Source organism: Oryctolagus cuniculus, chromosome 7, assembly GCF_964237555.1.
Source record: "Oryctolagus cuniculus chromosome 7, mOryCun1.1, whole genome shotgun sequence".
NCBI classification, from domain to species: Eukaryota; Metazoa; Chordata; class Mammalia; order Lagomorpha; family Leporidae; genus Oryctolagus; species Oryctolagus cuniculus.
In genome coordinates, this window is record NC_091438.1 from 29,464,467 (window position 1) to 29,487,410 (window position 22,944).

A 22,944-nucleotide genomic window follows, 5' to 3' on the forward strand; every position below is an offset into this window, starting at 1 on the left:
ACAAGTATTTATTGCTAATCTGTAAAAGTACAATTCATTTTTTTTTAAACTTTTTTTTTATTTTTTTTATTTTTTTTTATTTTTGACAGGCAGAGTGGACAGAGAGAGAGACAGAGAGAGAAAGGTCTTCCTTTGCCGTTGGTTCACCCTCCAATGGCCGCTGCTGCAGCCGGCGCACCGCGCTGATCCGATGGCAGGAGCCAGGATCCAGGTGCTTTTCCTGGTCTCCCATGGGGTGCAGGGCCCAAGCACCTGGGCCATCCTCCACTGCACTCCCTGGCCATAGCAGAGAGCTGGCCTGGAAGAGGGGCAACCGGGACAGAATCCGGCGCCCCAACCGGGACTAGAACCCGGTGTGCCGGCGCCGCAAGGTGGAGGATTAGCCTATTGAGCCACGGCGCCGGCCAGTACAATTCATTTTTGTGTCTTTACCTTGTATCCTTCAACCTTGCTGATATCGATTAACTAAATCTAAAATTTAATTCTGTTTATTTTTGTTTTCTATAATCATGTCATATGAAAAGACAGTTATAGGTCATTCTTTCTGAACTATGTGCCTATTATTTCACCTTGCCTTATTTCATTAGCTTAAACTTACAGCACCATATTGGTAAGAATGATGAGAATGGACCTTTTTTTCCTACTTCACTATCTTACTTGGAAAGCATATGTCTTTTACCGTTAGATGTATTGTTGACTATAGTTTTTTGTAGGTGCTCTTTATCAAGATGAGGCAATTCCCTCTACTCCTGTTTGTGACATTTTTAAATCAAATATATGTATCCTTTTCAAGTGTTTTTTCTTCAAAATTGATGTGATCATATATATACAAATACAATGCATACTCTTGATTGATTCTTGGAAGAATGCACCAGACTTGCATCCCTGAAATAAACCCCGCTTTGTTAAGGTGTATAATTCTCTTCATGTATTGCTGAATTCTGTTCGCTAATATTTTGTTAAGAATTTTGTGTCTGTCACTCATAGGAGTTATTGGTGTATAATGTTTACCACCTTTTGTTTTGTTTTGTTTTGATATCGACTACTGCTATTTTCATTAAATGAGATGGAGATTATTCTACTTTTACAAATTTATATTGTACTTTCATTGTCCACCTACCTAACTTTCATGACTGCTATTGGCCCTAGGACTACTCTACAACTGCTAACATATACTTAAATAGTGCTATTATGCACCACTGGCTACATGAAGTATTTTACATATAGGGACTTAGTAACAACCCTGGAGGTAGAGATTATCCCCTTTTACATATGAGAAGAGATATGGTGTCCATAGGGAGGTTAAACAATTTGCTGTCCTTTAGGACAGTGGTGGACCTAGAATTAGAACCCTGGAAGTCTTTTGTAAACCTCAACTACCTGAACAAATAATACATTGTGTTGCTTTTTTCCCCCTAAAGTTTAATTAAATTCTAACACAAAAATAAGGTGAACTTAAAAAAACTGTTTTCTTTCTTGAAAACACAGATGGAAAGAGAAAGCCAGAGACAGACAGAGACCTTTTGTCTACTGATTTACTCCCCCACATGCTCACAACAGCCAGAGCTGAGCCAGGCCAAAGCCAGGAGCATAGAACTTAATGCAGGTAGGGGTTATGGACCTAGGAACTTGATCCATCACCTGCTGTCCCCTGGAGTGTACATTACTAAGAAGCTAGAGAGGGAACAGAGCCAGGACTTGAACCCAGGTACTCCAATATGGGATGCAGCCATACCAAGTGCTGTCTTAACCACTGCCCCAAATGCCTGCCCCACAAAAAGTGAACTTTGTAAACCTTGGCTCTAGCAGCAGATACACGATAGACAAGGACACGTACAACTTATACAACTTATACAACCATGGATAGTGTAATTTTCTTTGGCGTTTAATATACCTTGAATCCTAACTACTGAATTAATCTTTAATCATGTGTAAATAATGTATAAATAGTATGTCTGTATTCTCTGCTTGGAAAATCCTGCCACGTCATTGGAATGGTTACAAACATATTTCATCTTTAATTTATAATGTTACAGCATCTTGAATTTAGACAGGGGCCTCTTCTACAATTTTTTCATTTTTTTAATTCAGTTTGTTTGCCCATCTTCATCAGTGATCTTTTTTTATTTTTTTTATTTACCTGTTGTTTCATAGTATCATGTTTCCTAAGTTATATTGGAAGCATAAAGAAAACCTTTTCATTTAGTAAGCCCTTTTCAAAAGATACACATTTCCTTTGCATTCCTGTGTGATTTTTCCCCCTAATGTTATAACATTATTTTTATCTTAAGTAGCACCTCTGTACCTGTCCTAGATCTTATAACCCTGATGCCAGTCTGTTTTCTTCCAAGTGGTCCAAACCATGTTATCTACTCTAAATTATGGAAAAGCTTTTGCTGTTCCTTTTATCTTATTGATACCGGTTAACATTACACTGCCTTTGTTGTTCAAGTACTTTCCTCCTATGTTTCCTTTATTGGATGGAAGCCTGTTTTTATTGGAATGATTAAGCCTGCTATTTCTAAAATTACTGTTTGAATTTGTTTCTGTCATATGTTTCTGTCAGTTTCTTATCTGAAATTCTTTAACTATATTCATTTTATTAACTTTATGCAGAGGGAAGTATCATCTAATTTTTTGATCATTTGGCTATGCATATGATTTTTTTTCTGTTGTATATATTTGTTGCTCTTTATAATTTTATCAGGATCAGCAGGCACCAGACTATCACAGCTCTCCAGTATGTATTATTCTTCCACCTTTCATACTTCAGCTTTTTGTTATCAGGATGCAGTATCTCACTCCCTATATGGATCATGTGACTTAATGATGTCATCTTTTACTGCAAGCAATAGAATCCCAACTTGAATTCTCATACTGTCTCATTTAATTGGCCTGCTGGAAGAAGGACAGGGCTCATGCTAGCCTTAGGGAGAACTCTCAACAGAGACTTGGATATCTATTCTCTCTGCTTTTCTCTCTGCATCATTGCTTCTCTTGGCTGTCAGCTTCATGCTCTTAAATCTGTTTTTCCTGGGACCTTGGGAAAGGGAGTACTAACAACAATACAGAGCTCATGCATTTGTGAAAAGAATGGAAAGATGCTTTTTATCCCTGCTTCCAACTAAAAAAGATTCCAAAAAAGGACTGTGATTGCTTTGTGCCAGTTATGGACCCATTCCTAGGAAAATTGCTTTGACTTGGAAAGCAGAATACTTCGATTGTCCCTGGCTAGGTCTGGTGCCCATCTCTTGACCACTCACTGAGGCAATGGTTTTAAGGTTAACCAAGTGTTTTCCTAAAGGAGCCATTGATGCTTATTCCAGAAGAACAAGCATTTGCAAGGACAGTAATAGATGCCTGGTACTGTGTATGATTGAATATTGGGAGGCATTTATAAAGAGGCTTTTCAACAACCCAAGGATATGAAGTAAGTCTCTGGGAGTGAAGATAGAGAGGAGGTGATCTGACATTCAGAAAACTTAACAGGTAGCATTCATAGAGTTAGAAGCAAACTATTATAAAACAAATTAACTGTACAAACACCAGCCAAATAATACAGAGTGCTTCATTTGACCCTAAGCTTTGTTGCATGGGGTGGAATTTTATCCTTCCTTTTTTGCTCTCTATATGTGCTTCATTTACATAGTTATGGCCATTTGTTCAGTCACCTGAACATTTTGTATCTGGAGCACAGAGTAGGACATATGTGTTTATCAATAGTTAGTTGTTTTAAACTGTTAAATTCAGAGCAGTTTCTTAAATGCTTCTCTATCCTACCTCCACAATAACCAACTGAATATAAAAACAGCAATATCCTTGGACAGTTAACAGGTGAAGTAGCAGTTAGGGGTGCAGTAATGGCACATAACCTAAATAAATAGGAACTTGGCTTTTACCTGACTTTTCTTGACAGGATGGCAATTTTACTCAGTTAATCTGTCAATAGAATTAATGTGTTCAGATGATTTATTCAACACACATGGCATAGTTTAGTGTGATCTTAGATTTAATACTATAACAGTGCTTCAAAAAACTCATGGGAAAAATGGGATTAAAAGATACGTTTATTTTGGTGCAAAAGTATTTTGAAATTTCTGTATAATTTTTTCATAATTTAGATTATAGATCTCTTTTTGTGTTGAGTAATGCATAGAGATTAACTGCTTTCATAGATCAGTTTACATATGTAATCATTTAAAGTTTATTATCAATAAAACCCTTTGAGGGGTCTGTGACATCAAAACTGCTCTCATAATAATACTATGAGATTATTTGTTTATTTGAATGTGCTGAAATTTGTACTGATGGTGCAAAAACAATGATAGATAAAACTGCTGCTGCCTTAGCATGAATCAAGGCAGTGGCACCAAACAGATGAAGCAGATTGGAATCAGAAGTAGATGTGAGTCCAGCTGCCTTCTGTTAAATTGGACATTAAAGAGAGTTTTTAAATGTAAGACAGTGGCTCCTAACAAATTTATTTTAAGAGTATAGTTCTTTTTTCTCAAAAACTATTTATGTTAGAACATAAAGGATTTTTGGGGGCCTGTGCTGTGGTGTAATGGGTAAAGCCGCCGCCTGCAGCGCCAGCATCCCGTATGGGCGCCAGTTTGAGTCCTGGCTGCTCCTCTTCCAATCCAGGTCTCTGCTGTGGCCTGGGAAAGCATTAGAAGATGGCCCAAGTCCTTGGACCCCTGCACCCACGTGGGAGACCCAGAAGAAGCTCCTGGCTCCTTGCTTTGGATCGGTGCAGCTCCGATGTTGCAGCCAATTGGGGAGTGAACCAGTGGGTGGAAGACCTCTCTCTGCCTCTCCTTTTCTCTCTGTGTAACTCTGACTTTCAAATAAGTAAATAAATATTTAAAAAAAAAGACTAAAAAGGATTTTGTTGTATTGAAATTAACATATATATTTTAAAATCTTTGGTGGGGCAGCATTGTGGCATAGCAGATTAAGCCACCACATGTGATGCCAGTATCCCATTTGGGTGCTGATTCAAGTCCCAGCTGCTCCACTTCTGATCCAGCTCCCTGCTAATGCACCTGGGAAAGCAGTGAAAGATGATCCAAGTGCTTGGGCATTTGCACCCATGTTGGAGGCCCAGATGGAGTTCCAGAATCCTGGTTTCTGCCTGATCCAGCCCCAGCCGTTGCAACTGTTTGGGGAGTGAACCAGCACGTGGAAGATTCTCTCTCTCTCTCTTTCCATCTCTTCCTCTGTATAACTGCCTTGCAAATAAATAATCTTTAGAATCTTTTAAAATTTTTATAATAAATAAATTTTATAATAAATAAATGAAGAGTTGTAACCTGCATAAATAAAATTTCTTTAGAGTCTTCGATAATTTCTAAGCTGAAAGGGTCTATGAGATCAAAAATCTAAAGAATTTCTGTTCTATAGGATAAAATCCAAGCTTGGGGATATCATCCATAAGTCCTTTTATCATGGCTGCTGCCACATCTTCTACCTTCTATTCTGTCTCATTTCCCTTCCACCCTATTATTCCGTAAGATGGAAACACTTTTGAGCAAGCGTTGGGGCACAGCTAGAAAAGCTGATATTTGGGACATCAGTATCCCATATCTGAGTACAGATTCAAGTCCCTGCTCCTCCTTTTCTCATCCAACTCCCTGCTAGTGAGTCCTGGGAGGCAGCAGATGATGGCTCAAATACTTGAGTTCCTTTCACCCACATGGGAGACCCATTTGGAGTTCCTGGTTCGTAGCTTCAGCCTAGACCAGCCATCCTCTGGTTCACTCCCCAAATGACTACAACAGCCTGGGCCGGGCCCGGTTGTTTCCATCATATTTTACTTCCCTAAAGCTGACTAGTCTCCTTCAGCATCTTTTGTAGTACAGGTTTGCTGGTAACAAATTGTTTTAGTTTTATTTTGTCTGAAAATGATTTTATTTTACCACCATTCTTTTTAAAAAATGAGAATTTTAGACAGAGAGAAATAGAGAGGGAAAGAGAGAATTTCTGTTTTCTTGAAGAATTTTGTGTTGATATAGAATTTCAAGTTGATGGTTTTGTATATTTTTAGAGCACATTAAAAATACCAATTGTCCATTGACTTCCATTGTTTCTACTGAGAAGTCTGGAGTCATTGAGATTGTTATTCCCTATATTCAATGTGTCATCCATTATCATTTCAGCTCCAACTTCTCTGAAGTCCTCATTGTATCTCTCTAACTTGATCTATTGGAATGAAATTATGTATTACCAATCTTGTAAAGGCAGTTTGTTCCATTCATTCAGCCAGTAGGTATGCTGTCACCTCAAATGCCAATTTTCTACTTTTTATATGCAGTACATTCTTCACAGCGTAGTATATCTTTGTATGTCCGCAATACTTCTTTTTTCCCTGTACTAATGTAACTTCATTATTTGTTTTCTTCTTAAAGGTATACTATCACTCTTCTAGTCACTTGGACTCAAAATTGTGGTGTCATCTTTTTCTTTTGCCCATGGTATCCAGTGTGTCACTTCTTGTTTAGAAATACTTTATATTCATTATTTCCTTGGTGCACAAACTACAACAAAATATTTTGTGATATAATGTTTGAATTGTTTCCAATTATTGTGCAAGACAATTTCAAAAGCCTTTGCTATTCTTTTTATTCATATTCTTTTCTTCAGATCACATTGTCTAACATTATTACATTAGTAATTTTACTACAATACTACTTTTATTTTGCATTATGCTGCCCAATATTTTCAGTGCCTCCCTTTCTCCAGAAATGTTTCCCTTTTGAAGAAAAATAATTTTCATGGACTCTTTTTTTAAAAAAAAATTTACTTATTTATTTGAGAGGTAGAATTACAGACAGAGAGAGGGAGAGACAGCAAAGTCTTACATCCACTGACTGACTCCCCAAATAGCTGCAACAGCTGGAGCTGGGCTTATTGGAAGCCAGGAGTGAGGAGCTTCTTTGGGATCTCCCACGGAGGAGCAGGGGCCTAAGCACTTGGGGTACAGATAACTCTTTCATAAGCTGATTTCTTTTGGTATGGGAAAATTTCCAGGAGTGGTATGGCTGGACCATATGGTAGGTCTGTATTCAGGTTTCTAATGTATCTCCATATTGTCTTCCAAAGTGGCTGCATAATAGCATTAATTTGAAAAAGGATGTTGTTCTATAAAATCAAGCCCAGCTAAATATGGTACAAAGGGAGTTATGTGTGGGCCTGTACTACTCTGATGAATCAAGTAGCCCACCACTTTCTGCTTTGAAACGCTTGAGAAACATTTGCTACTGAAGCATGCTGTGACATCATTTGACCTTCATTTGGTACAAATGTACAATCTGAGAAATAGATCCAATTCTGTCTTTTTCTCAATCTTCAGCCTGCCACAATTAAAATAGTCATACTTGGCTCTAGTAAGATAATAAATGAAAATGTACGTTCAGGCAATAATACTACTTGGTGATTTAGGGTTACTAGATGAGCATCCAGATAATACAGCATATGGAGTTTGTGTGTATGTGTGTGTATGTGTGTGGGTGGGTGGGTGTGTCTAAGATAGAGGCAGAGAAAGTTTTAGCTGACTTGAAAAAAGAAACTTGGAATTTTTATTGCAAACAAATAGAATCTCAGATTTGGTCCTCTACCTCCAAAGCTATAAAATTTGTAATAAAGATCACTCATCTGTGGGATAATGGCCAAATTCCTCATGTTGATATCCAAGGCCTTCGTTAATTTGGTTTCAATCTCTTTTCCTTTTCAATTTTATTTTCCTTTTCTGCTCTCCTACTGTCAAGTGAGCATGCTCCTTTTTCGGATGTGTTCCTTCTCTCCTGTCCATATATAAGTCTAAATGTTTACAACCTCTAGTGACCATTCGTCTTTCATTTCCCATGGAAGGTTCCGCCTATCTTTTCAGTTTTAATTTGACTTTTCTACTTCTCTGAAATGCTCTTTGTTTTTTTTCTGTATCTAGTACTTTGATGTTTCAGTGTTTTATAATGTTAATTTTAAGTTGTTTGATTTTTATATTCTCTACATCACTATACTTTTAGAGATTTGAAGGCAAAATAATATCTTAAACGGTTTTTACCTAATCCTCAGGACCATTGTTGATTTTCTTGAAGCACTTACTGAGGGAATCAAATGATTAAATGTATTGCTCAGTATTAAGGATTTACTTTCTCTGGCAAGAATGTATATTTTCTTCACATGGAGGATAAGGATGGTAGTTTGATGTGGAAAATTTACATTTCTAAGAAACTAAAATACTTTAAAAATTTATATTTTTGCAATCATTTGTTCTTCATTTTCAGGACTCCTGGGAAAGATCCTGATGGCTATTCGAGATGCAGGATTTGAAATCTCAGCCATGCAGATGGTAGGCAGTTTGCAATAAGCCATAATGTATTGAGGAATTATTTTTTAATAAACTCTTAAATGTTTTATATTAAATGTTCTATGTGTACTCATGGATTCAACTCATTAAAAATGAAAAACATATTTAGTGAACTCAATAACATTTTTATCATTAAATGTCTTTGAAATGGTTTTATTCATATATCTTTTTCTACATACGAGTGAGAATGTGGAATTTGTCTTGCTGTGCCTAGCTTATTTTACTTAACTAGTTGGTATATCTGACCCTTTAGGGGTAATGGAGAGCTTATGGGCTCCACAATCATTTATTTTGGAGTCAGAAAAACCTAGTTCTGTATCTGGAGCTTACTACTTTCTAGGCATGTGACTTTGGCTGATGTCAAACATCCTTATTTTCAGTTTTCTCATCTAAACAATGAGAATATTATTGTTTCCTAATTAGGTTATTTTGCAGACTAAATTAAGTAACCACATATAATTTCTTACGAAGTTTCTAGCTCAAATTCCTAAGCATTTAATAACTTATATCTTTTTATTATCAGTTGGTTGCATGAATAATAAAAATAATGTGATAGTAGTATAAAACACTGAAATCAAATAGGATTTCCTGCTTATAATTTGAGCAATAGTGTTGCCTATGAAGACAAATTCTCCCAACTTGAATTGTTATCTTTGTAGGCTGAAATTCTCCTTGTTCATCAATCTTGGTGACAATAGGGAGAAAATAAAATTGAATTTTCTGAGACTATTTTACAAAAATAAATATTTTAGTTTTTGAGAACCTACAACTTAATGTAGCTTTTTAAAATTTCTAACTAGATTCAAATATAGCCTTGATAAGAATAAGTAAGCTTACTCTTACAATTCTTGTTGAAGAGTAGTAGTCAGAAGTCCAGATGACTTGTACAAGTGTTTCATTAAAAACAAATCTAGGAATTTTTTTCTAAATGCTTGGGGGAGGGGTGGTATTATTTTTACTCCCTTTATAAAATCTGAGCCATTTATCTTTAGTCGTATTTATTTCTTCTACCACCAAACATTACAATGCATATGAATCAAAAGTAAGGTTTTATTATTGAGATGTGGTGTAGTGAGTAAGGTTATGATACATGGGTCAGACTGCTTGAATTCAAATGCCAATTTGGAAAGTTTACATCCTCTCTCTGAGTCTAGTAGCCTCTTTTTAAATTTTTTTTAATTTATTTGATGGGTAGAGTTACAGACAGTGAGAGAGAGACAGAGAGAAAGGTCTTCCTTCCATTGGTTCACTTCCCAAATGGCTGCCACGGCCAGTGCGGCCAGCGCTGTGCTGATCTGAAGCCAGGAGCCAGGTGCTTCCTCTTGGTCTCCCATGTGGGTGCAGGGGCGCAAGCACTTGGGCCATCCTCCACTGCCCTCCTGGGCCACAGCAGAGAACTGGACTAGAAGAGGAGCAACCAGAACTAGAACCCGGTGCCCATGTGGGATGCCAGCGCCGCTGGTGGAGGATTAACCAAGTGAGCCACGGTACCGGCCTCGAGTCTAGTAGCCTCTTAAAACTGGGGTTGTTAATACTACCTATGCCATAGGATTGTTGTGAGGAGTAAATGTGGTAATGCATATATGAAACCTAAAACAATGTTTGACACCTTACGTACTCAGTAATTGTTATCATTGTTATTATAGATGATCCAATCTTTAGTAACACTTTTTTGCAAAGAGTAATTTATGCAAGGCTTGCATTTGAAAGTGAAGAACATATTGGGGTGGATATTGTGGCAGTGGTAGGTTAGCTATTTCTTAGGACACCTACATCTATTCACGTTGGAGTCCTGGCTACTCAACTTGAGATCCTCTTCCTGTTACTGCATCCTGGGAGGCAGCAGATAATGGCTTCAGTGCTTGGACCCCTGCCACCCACATGGACGACCTGGTTGGCATTCCTGCTTCTTGGTTTTGGCCTGGCCCAGCCCTGGCTATTGTAGGCATTTGGGAAAGTGAACCAGACAATGGAAGATTCTCTCTCTCTCTCTCTCTCTCTCTCTCTCTCACTCCTCACTCTCTCTCTCTCTTTCTCTCCACTCTTTTTATCTCCCTCCCTTTGTCACTCTGCTGTTCAAATAGATGAAAAATAACATTTTATAATATCAAATATGATATATATATATATCTTTCAGGCCATAAATGTGGAATGCTAAATGTGACTCATTTATTTTTCTTTCTTCACTGGCTTATGGTTTTCTTCTGTTTTTTAATATAGTTCAATATGGACCGGGTTAATGTTGAAGAATTCTATGAAGTTTATAAAGGAGTAGTGTCTGAGTATAATGTAAGTATCGAGGTAAATATAAAGCGTTGGTACTAAAAACATTATGTGTACAGTGGCCCTCCTTTATCTGCAGTTTCATTTTCTACAATTTCAGTCACCCAACATCAACTGTGGTCTGAAAATATTAATATTTTTCTTGATGAAAAAGAGAGAGACCACATTCACAGATTTTTAAAAATTCTGTAAGAATATATTCTAGGCCGGCGCCATGGCTCAATAGGCTAATCCTCCACCTTGTGGCGCTGGCACATCGGGTTCTAGTCCAGGTCGGGGCGCCGGATTCTGTCCCAGTTGCCCCTCTTCCAGGCCAGCTCTCTGCTGTGGCCCGGAAGTGCAGTGGAGGATGGCCCAAGTGCTTGGGCCCTGTACCCCACGGGAGATCAGGAGAAGCACCTGGCTCCTGCCATCGGATCAGTGCGGTGCGCTGGCCACAGCGCGCCAGCCGCGGCGGCCATTGGAGGGCGAATCAATGGTAAAAAGGGAAGACCTTTCTCTCTGTCTCTCTCTCTCACTGTCCACTCTGCCTGTCAAAATAAAAAAAATTCTGTAAGAATATATTCTTAGAATTATTCTATTTTATTTGTAGTTGTTTTAAATCTCTTGGTATTCCTAATTTATAAATTAAATTTTATCATAGATTTACATAGGCAAAATCATAGTATATATAGGGATCAGTACTAGCCTCAGGATCAGGCGTCCACTGGAAGTCTTGGAAATGGATTTGGGGGGTGTGGGGAGGGTGGTTATTGTATCTCAAATCTGGATGATCTCAATTTAATTTATAATCTGAAAGTATTCCTTAAAATATTCCTTCTGCAGGTGGCCAGGTGATTAAATCCAGCCTCTGGTGCATTCTTACACCTGACTGCTTGTGGAAGATATGACATCATTTCCTTTATGAAACAAAAAATATACAAGAAAATTTTTAAAAACATCATCAATGACAAAACAAACCTTGTCTTCTATGAAGTGTTTAATATCCTCAAAGTGGAAAACTGTCCAAAATGCTTTAGCAAGTAAAAATCAAATTGTTGGGGCCAGTGTTGTGGTATAGAGGGTAAAGCCACCACCTGCAATAATGCTGGTTCTAGTCATGGATGCTCCACTTACAATCCAGCTCCATGCTAATGTGCCTGGGAAAGCAGTGAAGGATGGCCCAAATGCTTGGGCCCCTGCACCTATACCTACATGGAAAACCCAGGAGAAGCTCTTGAATCCCAGCTTCCTGGCTTCCTAGCCTAGCCCTAACTGTTGCCACTACTTGGGGAGTGAACCGGTAGCTGGAAGATACCTCTATTTCTCTCCCCACCTCTCTGTAACCTGTAACTCTGCCTTTCAAATAAATAAAAGTTTTAAAGAAAATACTTTTAAGGCCAGCCTTGGGGCACAGTGTGTTAAGCCATTATCTGTGATGCTGGCATCTCACATGAGCCCCTGTTTGCGTCCTGGCTGCTCCACTTCCAATCCAGCTCCCTACTAACACACCTGGGGGAGCAGCGGAAGATGACCTGAATGCTTGGGCTCCTACCACCCACGTGTGAGGCTCAGATGGAGTTCCAGGCTCCTGGCTTCGGCCTGGCTGAACCCTGGCTATTGTGGCTATTTGGGTAGTGAAACAGCAGGCAGAAGTGCTCCCCTGGCCACCTCTCTCACTAAGTCTGCCCTTCAAATGAATAAATAAATCTTTAAGAAGAAATGCAAATAATTCTTCACATTATAGTTTAACTCATCAACAAAACTTAATACCCGCATTAGTAACATAAATGCATCTGAACCAACTGAAACTGTGACTGAGTTTGAAGAAACAGTGATGAAAGTAAATTGTTCAAAGGATGATGAAATTCATTCATGAAAACAAATGACTACATTGAGCAACCCAGTTTTGTTCCTTAGCACATAGCAGATATTTATTAGAAGTTAGTTTCCTTTCCCTCCTCTTTCAGATTTTCTCGGATATGTTCTTGGCAGCACACTGCGTAGCACCCATGTTGTTTTCCAGGGAGTTTTGGCCTTTCTCTTTGAGTAAAGTTTGCTATTCATGACAATGAGATTAGTTTTCTCCACGCCTTGCTTTTCTGTACCTTTTCCTTTTAACCTGACCTGGGCCTTTGTCTTATTTATTCATACATAGCAATAGCTGATTATGAAATATTTTCTTTTGAGTCTTGCGTATTGATACTACTTCACTCTCCACTCTTTTTTAAGAAGGACCAGCGTGCTTTTCCCTTTGTGGTAGTTTATCAAAGCTTTCAGTTATCAGCTTCTTCGTTTTAGTATTATCCATCTTTTCTGAAATGGAAGAGATTTTACGGTGTGCGCTTATTTTTATGTCATTTCTTCAATCAATGATAATTTTTTTTTTTACAGGCAGAGTGGACAGGGAGAGAGAGAGAGACAAAGAGAAAGGTCTTCCTTTGCCGTTGGTTCACCCTCCAATGGCCGCCGCGGCTGGCGCGTTGGGGCCGGCGCACCACACTGATCTGAAGGCAGGAGCCAGGTGCTTCTCCTGGTCTCCCATGGGGTGCAGGGCCCAAGCACTTGGGCCATCCTCCACTGCACTCCCGGGCCACAGCAGAGAGCTGGCCTGGAAGAGGGGCAACCAGGACAGAATCCGATGCCCCCACCAGGACTAGAACCCCGTGTGCCAGCGCCGCAAGGCGGAGGATTAGCCTATTGAGCCGTGGTGCCGGCCTGTTTTCCATTTTTGTTGCTTTTATTTATTTTCCTTAATTTATTGCTTCAATATGTCTCTTGAAAAATATGGTTAAGTACAATGACCTTCTTTACTTCACATTATATAATGTTATTGTCTATAAGAGAAATTCATGGAGACACAAGCCATAGCACCCTTGATCTTCAGTTATACAAATATTCATATATAATATAATAAAGTAATGATGCCAGCGCCACCATAGCTCAATAGGCTAATTCTCCGCCTGCGGCGCCGGCACACCGGGTTCTAGTTCCGGTCGGGGTGCCGGATTCTGTCCTGGTTGCCCCTCTTCCAGGCCAGCTCTCTGCTGTGGCCAGGGAGTGCAGTGGAGGATGGCCCAAGTGCTTGGTCCCTGCACCCCATGGGAGACCAGGAGAAGCACATGGCTCCTGGCTTCGGATCAGCGCAGTACACCGGCCGTAGTGGCCGTTGGGGGGTGAACCAATGGCAAAAAGGAAGATCTTTCTCTCTGTCTCTCTCTCTCACTGTCCACTCTCCCTGTCAAAAAAATTAAAAAAAAATTTTAAAAATTAATAAATTTGGTTAAAAAAAAAGCAAGGAGGGGTTGGTTGAGGAATATTTAGTGTAGAAGTTAAGATGCCTGTGTTCCCTATCAGAGTACCTGGGTTTGATTCCTGGCTCTGACTCTTGCCCCCCAGCTTCCAGCCTGTGCAGACTCTGAAACAGTGCTAATGGCTTGAGTAATTGGATTTCATGGGAGAGACCTGGATTGAGTCCTAGGCCACTGGCTTCAGCCTTGGCCCATCCCCTGTCATGGGGGCATTTTAGGAGAGAAAGAGCAGCTAGGGAATTCTCTCTGTGTTTCTTTCTGCCTCTCAGATAAATGATTTAAATTTCTTTGAAATAGTAGTTGATAGCACTCATGTTTTAGTTCTATGCTTGAGGTATACCATATTTCCCTTTGGAAAGCAGCTTTTAAAAGGCAATCCATCTATGACATTTACGTCTGCTATATTGTACTTTAAAATACCATATATGCATTTTCTGCTTATCTAATATATGCTTACTCTTAGAACTTTTTGATCTTGGGATTCTAGTGGTAAAATAATAGCATAGTGAGTGAGTATATCACTTTCCCTCTAAAATCAGTACTTTTGGTGATAGTAGCAATGTGTAGTATTGGGATAGCACAGAAATGGTGTTGATAAATTTTCCTTTGCATACCGGTTCAGTAGGATATTCAGTATATTCAGTATACTTAACTATTTAAATTTTGCAGTCCTTATAAAAAGGTCTACCTAGAAGAAGAATGGGTGTTTGGGAAGAAAAAACTACATCACATAAATAATTATTTTGTGAATAATCTTTATGATTAATTATTCAGCTTAAAAAAGCTGATCAAGCTTAAAATATATCAAATCAGTATTTTTATGGTTAATAAAAGAATGCGTGGAATATATAAACCATAGCATATCAATATCTAGGTATTTTTTTGCCATTGCTATGTTTATATAACATTTTAGCTAATAAAAAGATGGCTGCTTGAAAGATTTCCCCAGACGTAACTAGGAATGTTTTTATCACACTAATATTCTGTTGAAGTAAATGATGCTCTCATGAGTGGTATTTAATCTCTCATGTTTTTAAAGGAAAAGTCATATTGCTGGTTCTATTTCATTCTGAATTTAAATTATATTGGCATAGAGTTATGAAATAATCCTCTTAAATGTAGAACATATAGTATAGAATATATATTCTGTGTATTTGTAAGTGTAGAGTCTATAGAAACAATTACAGAATCACTGACATTGTTGTACCAGATGTTGTTTGAAAGCCTAAAGGTTTTCACATGTTGCTTGCTTCAAGCTATAGATTTTCCATATCTTGCAAAATTCATTGCAACTTGCTAAACTCAATTCACCATGAGGTCAAATGCTTAATTCAAACACTGAATCCTTGTATGGTCATTAAGCCTTGATTAACTCATCTATAAAATGGGAGCAATGCTATTACTTATGTTGTGAGTTTGTTGTGGGAATTAGATGAAATGAGTCATATAAAGTAGTTTCATGTATTGTTGAGAGTATTCAGTAAATATCGGAGGCTATTATTAATTTATTAACATTTTGTGACATTCTGTGCTAATGGATTCTGTGTTGATCATTTATACTTGTATTTCTTATATCTACATTTATAGTCATAAAAAGTGGTCATTTCTACTTCATGGTGTTATGATTCATTAATTCATCACACATACATTAAGTATCTACTACACACCAAACAATGCAGGATGAACAAAAAAGTGTACCACCTGCATTCATAGTTTATTTTCTATGGAGGATAGACATTAAATCAAGCTATTCCACAAATAACTACCCACAGACACAGACGGTGGTCAAAGAACTGTAAAAGAAACAGAGAGGTTCTTTTATAAAATTTGTTACTTTATTAAAAGCTACTTAAAAATTCTCAGGTTTTTAAAGAACACATTATATTTTGATGAAGTTTTCAGTTTTCTTTTTTTTTTTCAGTTTTGTGTATTTTGAGCAGTTATGTGTCTATATTTTTAACACTATCTTTTATCAACATAGAGTGAATAATAAGAGGCAAAGGGAAATACAAGGAAAGAGTGAAAGAAGGAAGGCGGGGGGGGGGGAAGAGAGAGAGAGGGAAGGAGGCAGGAAAAGAGGCAGACAAAATTGACCCCTCTCTGAAAAATGTGTTCACATGCCATCTACTCCTACGGAAAACTTTACTCTTGAGATATATATATATATACACACATATATATATGCACACACATGCAAATATATATAGTACTTTAATATCATCAGGTAGAAAATCAAACTCACAATTATCTATTTTAAAAATACTACAGTGACATTTGTGAAATAGTGAAGTGTCTTCATGGGATGAGTTTGGGGATTATAATGGCAGGATTATGTGTACCATATTAATTAATGAAGTCCTTTCTCTTGTATTTTAACTTCTGTCATTTCTATTAGGTAAAGCAACTGAGTTTGGGTTAATATTTGAGTATATTCTGTAATAAATTATTTTGTTTTGGTGTTGTATATCATAAGTCCCCAAAGTGATCAAAATGACCTACATGGCCCTACACGATTGGGCCTCATCTCTTTATTTTCCTGTAGTCGCACTCAACTGTTGATACCTTGGTTCCTTGGTTCTTTGGTTGACTTCGTATATTCTGGCCGTCTACTTCAGTCTCTGTATTTGTTTTCACTTCTCATAATGAAATATTTTCTCAAGTATTCTTTCCAGAGGAAGAAAAGAAGATTTATTGAGTATTCAAGACACACTGACTGATAGGCACTTTTCTTTATTCCTGTTTCCATTATACTACCTGATATTTATGAAACTTAAAATAGTATACTTAACATCTCCACCTTCTGATCCTATGTGCTGTTGTTTTCATATATTTTAGTTGCATATGTGTAATTGTATTTTATAGTTACCCACACGTTTACTGTTATTTTGTATAGGTCCCTATTTTTACCTGGTGTTTTTGCCCTTTTATTTGAAGAATATAACATTTAAAAAATATTTAAGGCTGTTGCTGATGGTAAATCTCTCAGCTCTTGTTTGTCTGAAGAGTCTTTACTCTTCCCTCAACTGAAAAATATTTTTCTGCCTGAATTTCAAATTCTAGACTGATCGATTTTATTGATGGTATTGTTGTCATCCTTATCTTTGTCTTGCTGCTGTGTAGTATGTCTCTTTTTTCCCTTCTGTTTTTAAAGTTTTTAACTAATTTGATTTTTGTTATGCCCATTGTACTTTTATTTATATTTATTCTCCTTGGGTTCTGTTTGAATTTTGATTATGGATTTCAACAAATTTGGCAAGTTTTTTCCAATTATTTCTTAAAATATTTTTCTGTTCATCAGCTTTTTGTCTAGTACTCCATATATATATATATATATATATACATACATAGTTTGATTTTTGTCCCACAGGTCAATTTTTGTTTTCATTTTTATTTATTCTTTTTTTTTACTTTTATTTAATGAATATAAATTTCCAAAGTACGGCTTATGGATTACAATGGCTTCCCCCCCATAACGTCCCTCCCACCCGCAACCCTCCCCTTTCCCATTCCCTCTCCCCTTCCATTCACATGAGGATTCATTTTCAATTCTCTTTATATACAGAAGATCAGTTTAGCACACATTAAGTAAAGATTTCAACAGTTTACTCCCACACAGAAACAAAGTGAAAAATAATAGATGATTTTTTAAATGATGATGAAATCAGATCAGACCTATTGTCATGTTTAATCCCAGCGAGAGTCAAGTTGGGAATTGATAATTTCTTCTTTTTTAACAGATCAGTTTAGTATACATTAAGTAAAGATTTCAACAGTTTGCACCCCCATAGAAACACAAAGTGAAATATACTGTTTGAGTACTCGTTATAGCATTAAGCCTCAATGTACAGCACATTAAGGACAGAGATCCTACATGAGGAGTAAGTGCACAGTGACTCCTGTTGTTGACTTTACAAATTGACACTCCTGTTTATGGCATCAGTAATCTCCCTATGCACCAGTCATGAGTTTCCAAGGCTATGGAAGCCCCTTGAGTTCTCCGACTCTTATCTTGTTTAGACAAGGTCATAGTCAAAGTGGAGGTTCTCTCCTCCCTTCAGAGAAAGGTACCTCCTTCTTTGAAGACCTGTTCTTTCCACTGGGATCTCACTCACATAGATCTTTCATTTAGGTGGTGGTGGTGTTGTTGGTTTTTTTTTGTTTGTTTTTTGTTTGTTTTGTTTTGTTTTTTTTTTTTTTTTTGCCAGAGTGTCTTGGCTTTCCATGCCTGAAATACTCTCATGGGCTTTTCAGCCAGATCGGAATGCCTTTAAGGCTGATTCTGAGGCCAGAGTGCTGTTTAGGACATCCGCCATTCTATGAGTCTGCTGAGTATCTCGCTTCCCATGTTTGATCACTCTCCCCTTTATTTATTCTCCCAAAGGGACAAATACCATATGTTCGCCCTGATTGGTGACAACTGACTGAACACCAAAAAGGAAACCTGTTGAAGTGAAATCGACACTATGAGAAACGGTGACTTGATCAGCATAGCCCTGACTGTTAATGAACAACTTAATACATTATCCCTCTTAGTAGTTTTTTTTTGTCTGTTCTACTTAATATGACTGGTTTAATTCTGTAATTAATACACAGTTATTCTTAAGTGTTGAAATTTAACTGAAATGTGATCCCTGTTAAACATAAGAGTGGGAATAAGAGAGGGAAGAGATGTACAATTTGGGACATGCTCAAGCTGACTTGCCCCAAATGGTAGAGTTAGAAACATACCAGGGGACTCCAATTTAATCCCATCAAGGTGGCATATACCAATGCCATCTCACCAGTCCAAGTGATCAATTTCAGTTCACAATTGATCATAATGAAAGGACTAAGAGTCAAAGGGAGCACATAAACAAGTCTAGTACCTCATTTTTATTTATTCTTCTGTATCTCAATGCTTATTGTTGAATAGTTTTTATTGAACATCTTCAAATTTATTTACTTTCCTGCAGTGTCTTATGAACACCCCATCCAGTATACTTTTTAATTCAGATGTTTTGTATTTTATCTCCAGAAATTTCATTTGGGTCTTTTCAATATCTTTGATTTTTATCCTTACTACGTCTGTATTTCCTTCTTTAAAACAAAAAGATTTATTTATTCGTTTGAAAGAGTTACAGAGAGGCAGAGGCAGACACACACACACACACACACACACACAGATTGACAGAGAGAGAGAGAGAGAGACCTCCCATCTGTTGGTTTACTTCCCAAATGGCTGCAATGGCCAGAGCTGGGCCAATCCAAAACCAGGAGCCAGGAACTTCTTCCGGGTCTCCCATGTGGGTGCAGTGGCCCAACAACTTGGGCCATTTTCTGCTGCTTTTCCAGACACATTAGCAGGGAGCTGGATCAGAAGTGGAGCAACTGGAACTTGAATCAGCAACCATATTGGATGGTGGCAGCTTCTGCAGGCAGAGGCTTTACCCACTACACCACAGTACCAGCCCCGTATTTTCTTCTATATCTTGAGCACATGGAGCTTATTGTAATAGCTGTTTTAACACATTCTATGTTAATTACATAATTTCTCTTGTTAGGTCTATTTATTGAGTTTTCTTCTGATCATTATTCATATTTTCCTACTTCTCTTTGCATGTCTCGTATTCTTTTATTGGACATTGGATATTGTGAAATTTAGTATTCCATGGTGGATAGTGTCATGTTCTGGAACCTAGGTTGCTTGGCATCAGTTTGACACTTTTGAGGCTTGCTTTGAAGCTGTGTAGGACTGGCACAGAGCCCCTCGTAATCCAGGGCTGGTTTTGCTCAGCGACTGTGTTGTCTTATCCCTCTGAGCACCCCGCCTGTGCTCCTGGTGTCTTAGGAGGGCTTTCCATGCTGGTCGGTAGACGCACAAACTGTTTTCAGCTGCATCCCACCTCTTTGAGTTGTGTGGTCTACTGCTTTCTAGTCATTCTTTTCCCTGCCTTTTGTAGTTTCCTCTATTCCTACCACAAACTCTGAGCCAAAGGCTCATGTGAACTTCTCTGGAGATCCAGTAGTTCACTGCCTGTGTAGCTCCCTTTCTCTTTCCAGTATTTTGCTCTGAAAATTTTTAGTTGCACTGACCTCCCTGAACTCCAGTCTTTGTCTCTTCAACTCAGTAAGAATGTTGGACTGTGTTGTGTTTTGTCTGCCTGTCATACAGTCAGGACCCTGCCTGAAGACATTAAGATGGAACAATTATCTCAACAGTTACAGGCCTGTGCCGTGTGACATCCAGTGTCCATAAGCTGTTTCATTTATTTTTGTTGAATTGTCTAGGTGTTTATTGTTGGTGAATAAATTTGGTCCCTGTTAATTTTTGTTGTTAGAATGCATGGTTTTTAAAATGACTCTTCAGGAGAAACAATTTGTAGGAATGTTAGTATGACATCATTGTACTCGTTAGGGGAGAGATCTCTGAAGTGAAGATAAACTAGAAGATAATTTCAAATAATGAAAGTGTCAGGTAGTAAAACACATAAAATGATGGTAGTAGGAGAAATGGTGACAAGGGAACAAATCTAAAATATATTTTTGCGGGAAAAATAGACAAAATTTGGGACCTACTTAGCATGTGGATTACAGGTGGGAAAGAGAGCAAAGAGAACTTTAACATGTTGAGATTAGTGAAATAGTGGCAGTTATAAGAAGAAATGTAAAAGATCATTAAATTATATTTATTCTTTTGTGTTCTTTTATATTATGTATCATAGGAGATGGTGACAGAAATGTATTCTGGTCCTTGTGTAGCACTGGAGATTCAACAGAATAATGTTACAAAGACATTTCGAGAATTCTGTGGACCTGCTGATCCTGTAAGTTATTGTTTAAAATAAGAATGTAGTTTCTGTTATCCATTAACTAAATATATTAACAGGGTTGGTATTTTTAGTTTGTTCTTTAAAAGAAATAATATAAAAATGATTTTATTATGCAAATAATTTACTTTCATGTAATATTCCAAGAAAAATAATTGTTATTAGCCTTCTGACAATATGGAATTGGACAGAAGTATTTACCGTGTTATTTTTGTTATTGTTTCTTCATAAATTGTTAAGTAATTTTACAAATCTTAGGATAGAAATTATTTAAGGACTTACCAGGTTTGATAAGACCTGGAAGCTGTGTTAGAGGAAGAGAGATGTAAACAGAGATTTGAAAGACAAATCAGACTGTTATGGGAGACATACCCCTTAGAAGTCCCACCTGGGTTGCCAAATAATATCGGAGTATGGGGTACCATTCATGTTACTGGATGCTTATTGATAAATTTGGAATATTCATAAGCCTTGTGGGTTATTGCCTAATATTCAGGGAAGGATTCTGAATATTGGCATAAATGAACAAGGCAGCATGATAAGTTTTAAGCTTTTTATTCAGTGAGAGAAATGCGTAGGAGAGTAAGGGCATTAGTCTAATCCAAGGGAGAAGGGTAATCTGGGTTCATACCGAGCACTGGGAGCCAGCCACGTGGAGGAGCATGCAGGCCAGGAAGCATGGGGCAGGTGGCCCAAAGGCCACACGGCCAAAGGTGTAGGGCAGCAAGCGGGTCCGGGGAAAAAAGGCCGGGCCCACTGTGTTTCAGGCCTTTAATCCACTTCCAAAGGGGAATGGCCAATTAGATTGGCAGGTGGACACACAGGTGTGGTCAGGTAGGGACATGAAGTCACATGGGGTGTGGTGAGGGTGGAAGGCTATTCCAGCTCACAAACCTAATCAATTTTATCCTGTATGCCTGCCTAGAGCAGGACCACCAAAAGAATGTCCTAATGTGTGTGCAAAGACAATAATGAAATAATTTTCAAATTTACTATCATAGCATACCACAGCAAGAATATTTCCCTGACTTCAGTGAGAAATTTATATGTGAAAGCCTGAGGAAACATGTTTGTTTAGATAGAGGCTAGTAGAAAAGAATGTGATACGGGGGATATTCAGAAAAGCCAGAAAAAGGAGGATTCCATATCATTTGAATCCCATATGTATGAAATAGGAATTCCTAAGATGTAGTTTAATTTTGATTATGCTGAATTATTCCTTTGATGCAACTAGAGTGAACTAAATTGAAAGACATTAAAAACAGAGGCTCGGGGCCGGCGCCATAGCGCAGTAGGTTAATCCTCCACCTGCGGTGCCAACATCCTTATGGGCACCAGTTCTAGTCCTGGCTGCTCCTCTTCCAATCCAGCTCTCTGCTGTGGCTTGGGAAGGCAGTGGAGGATGGCCCAAGTGCTAGGGCCCCTGCACCTGTGTGGGAGACCTGGAAGAAGTACCTGGCTCCTGGCTTCGGATAGCGCAGCTCTGGCCCTTGGGAGTGAACCAACAGATTGAAAATCTTTCTTTCTGTCTCTCCCTCTCACTGTCTATAATTCTACCTCTCAAATAAATAAATAAAACCCTTAAAAAAAAAAAAAACCGAGGCTCTAGAAATAGAAAGGAGCAGAGGTGATGACATCAGTAGAGAAAGTCACCAGGACCTACTTTATATCTTTTCAGGGGGAAAGAAAAATAGATGCGGTTACAGAAGAGTGCTGATTCCAATAGGATTAGGATGCAGTTGTAGAGGGTGTTGGACGAAAGCCCTGGTGAGGCTGTGTGTTTACTGAATACTAGTCAAAAGAATTTAGAAAGAGTGATTTTGGTGGCTAGCTAAGTAAGTAGAACTTGGGTTTTTTTTTTTTTCATTTTTAACATTTTTATGTTCTCACTTCTGAAGATGGGCAAGAGAGTATTTTGTTTAATTTTTTATGATAATTAAAATTGTAAATGATCACCTGACTCAACAAATGGGTAATTCAAAAGATGCAAGCTGGCAAAAAGGAATAAGTTTGTGTTTTTTTTTTAAGATTTATTATATTTATTTGAAAGAGTTACAGAGAGAGGTAGAGACAGAGAGAGAGGTCTTTCATCTGCTGATTCACTCCCCAGATGGCCGCAACAGCTGGAGCTGCGCCGATCTGAAGCCAGGAACCAGGAGCTTCCTCCGGGTCTCCCATGTGGGTGCAGGGGCCCAAC

The 22,944-nt window shown here is 38.1% G+C and overlaps 1 protein-coding gene across 6 annotated transcripts in view; it reads left to right on the forward strand.

Annotated features, from left to right (window-relative positions):
• The window catches only part of NME7 (NME/NM23 family member 7), a 257,565-nt gene that overhangs the window by 110,951 nt on the left and 123,670 nt on the right, over positions 1-22,944 (forward strand). For all 6 annotated transcript variants that reach the window (XR_007923829.2, XM_008264107.4, XM_002715560.5 and 3 more), the window contains exons 8-10: positions 8,286-8,350; positions 10,589-10,657; positions 20,643-20,744. Coding sequence is in view for 5 of the 6 variants with exons in the window: in XM_008264107.4 (XP_008262329.1) it covers positions 8,286-8,350; positions 10,589-10,657; positions 20,643-20,744 (236 nt within the window). In the remaining variant the exon portion in view is untranslated. The remainder of the gene's footprint in view (positions 1-8,285; positions 8,351-10,588; positions 10,658-20,642; positions 20,745-22,944) is intronic.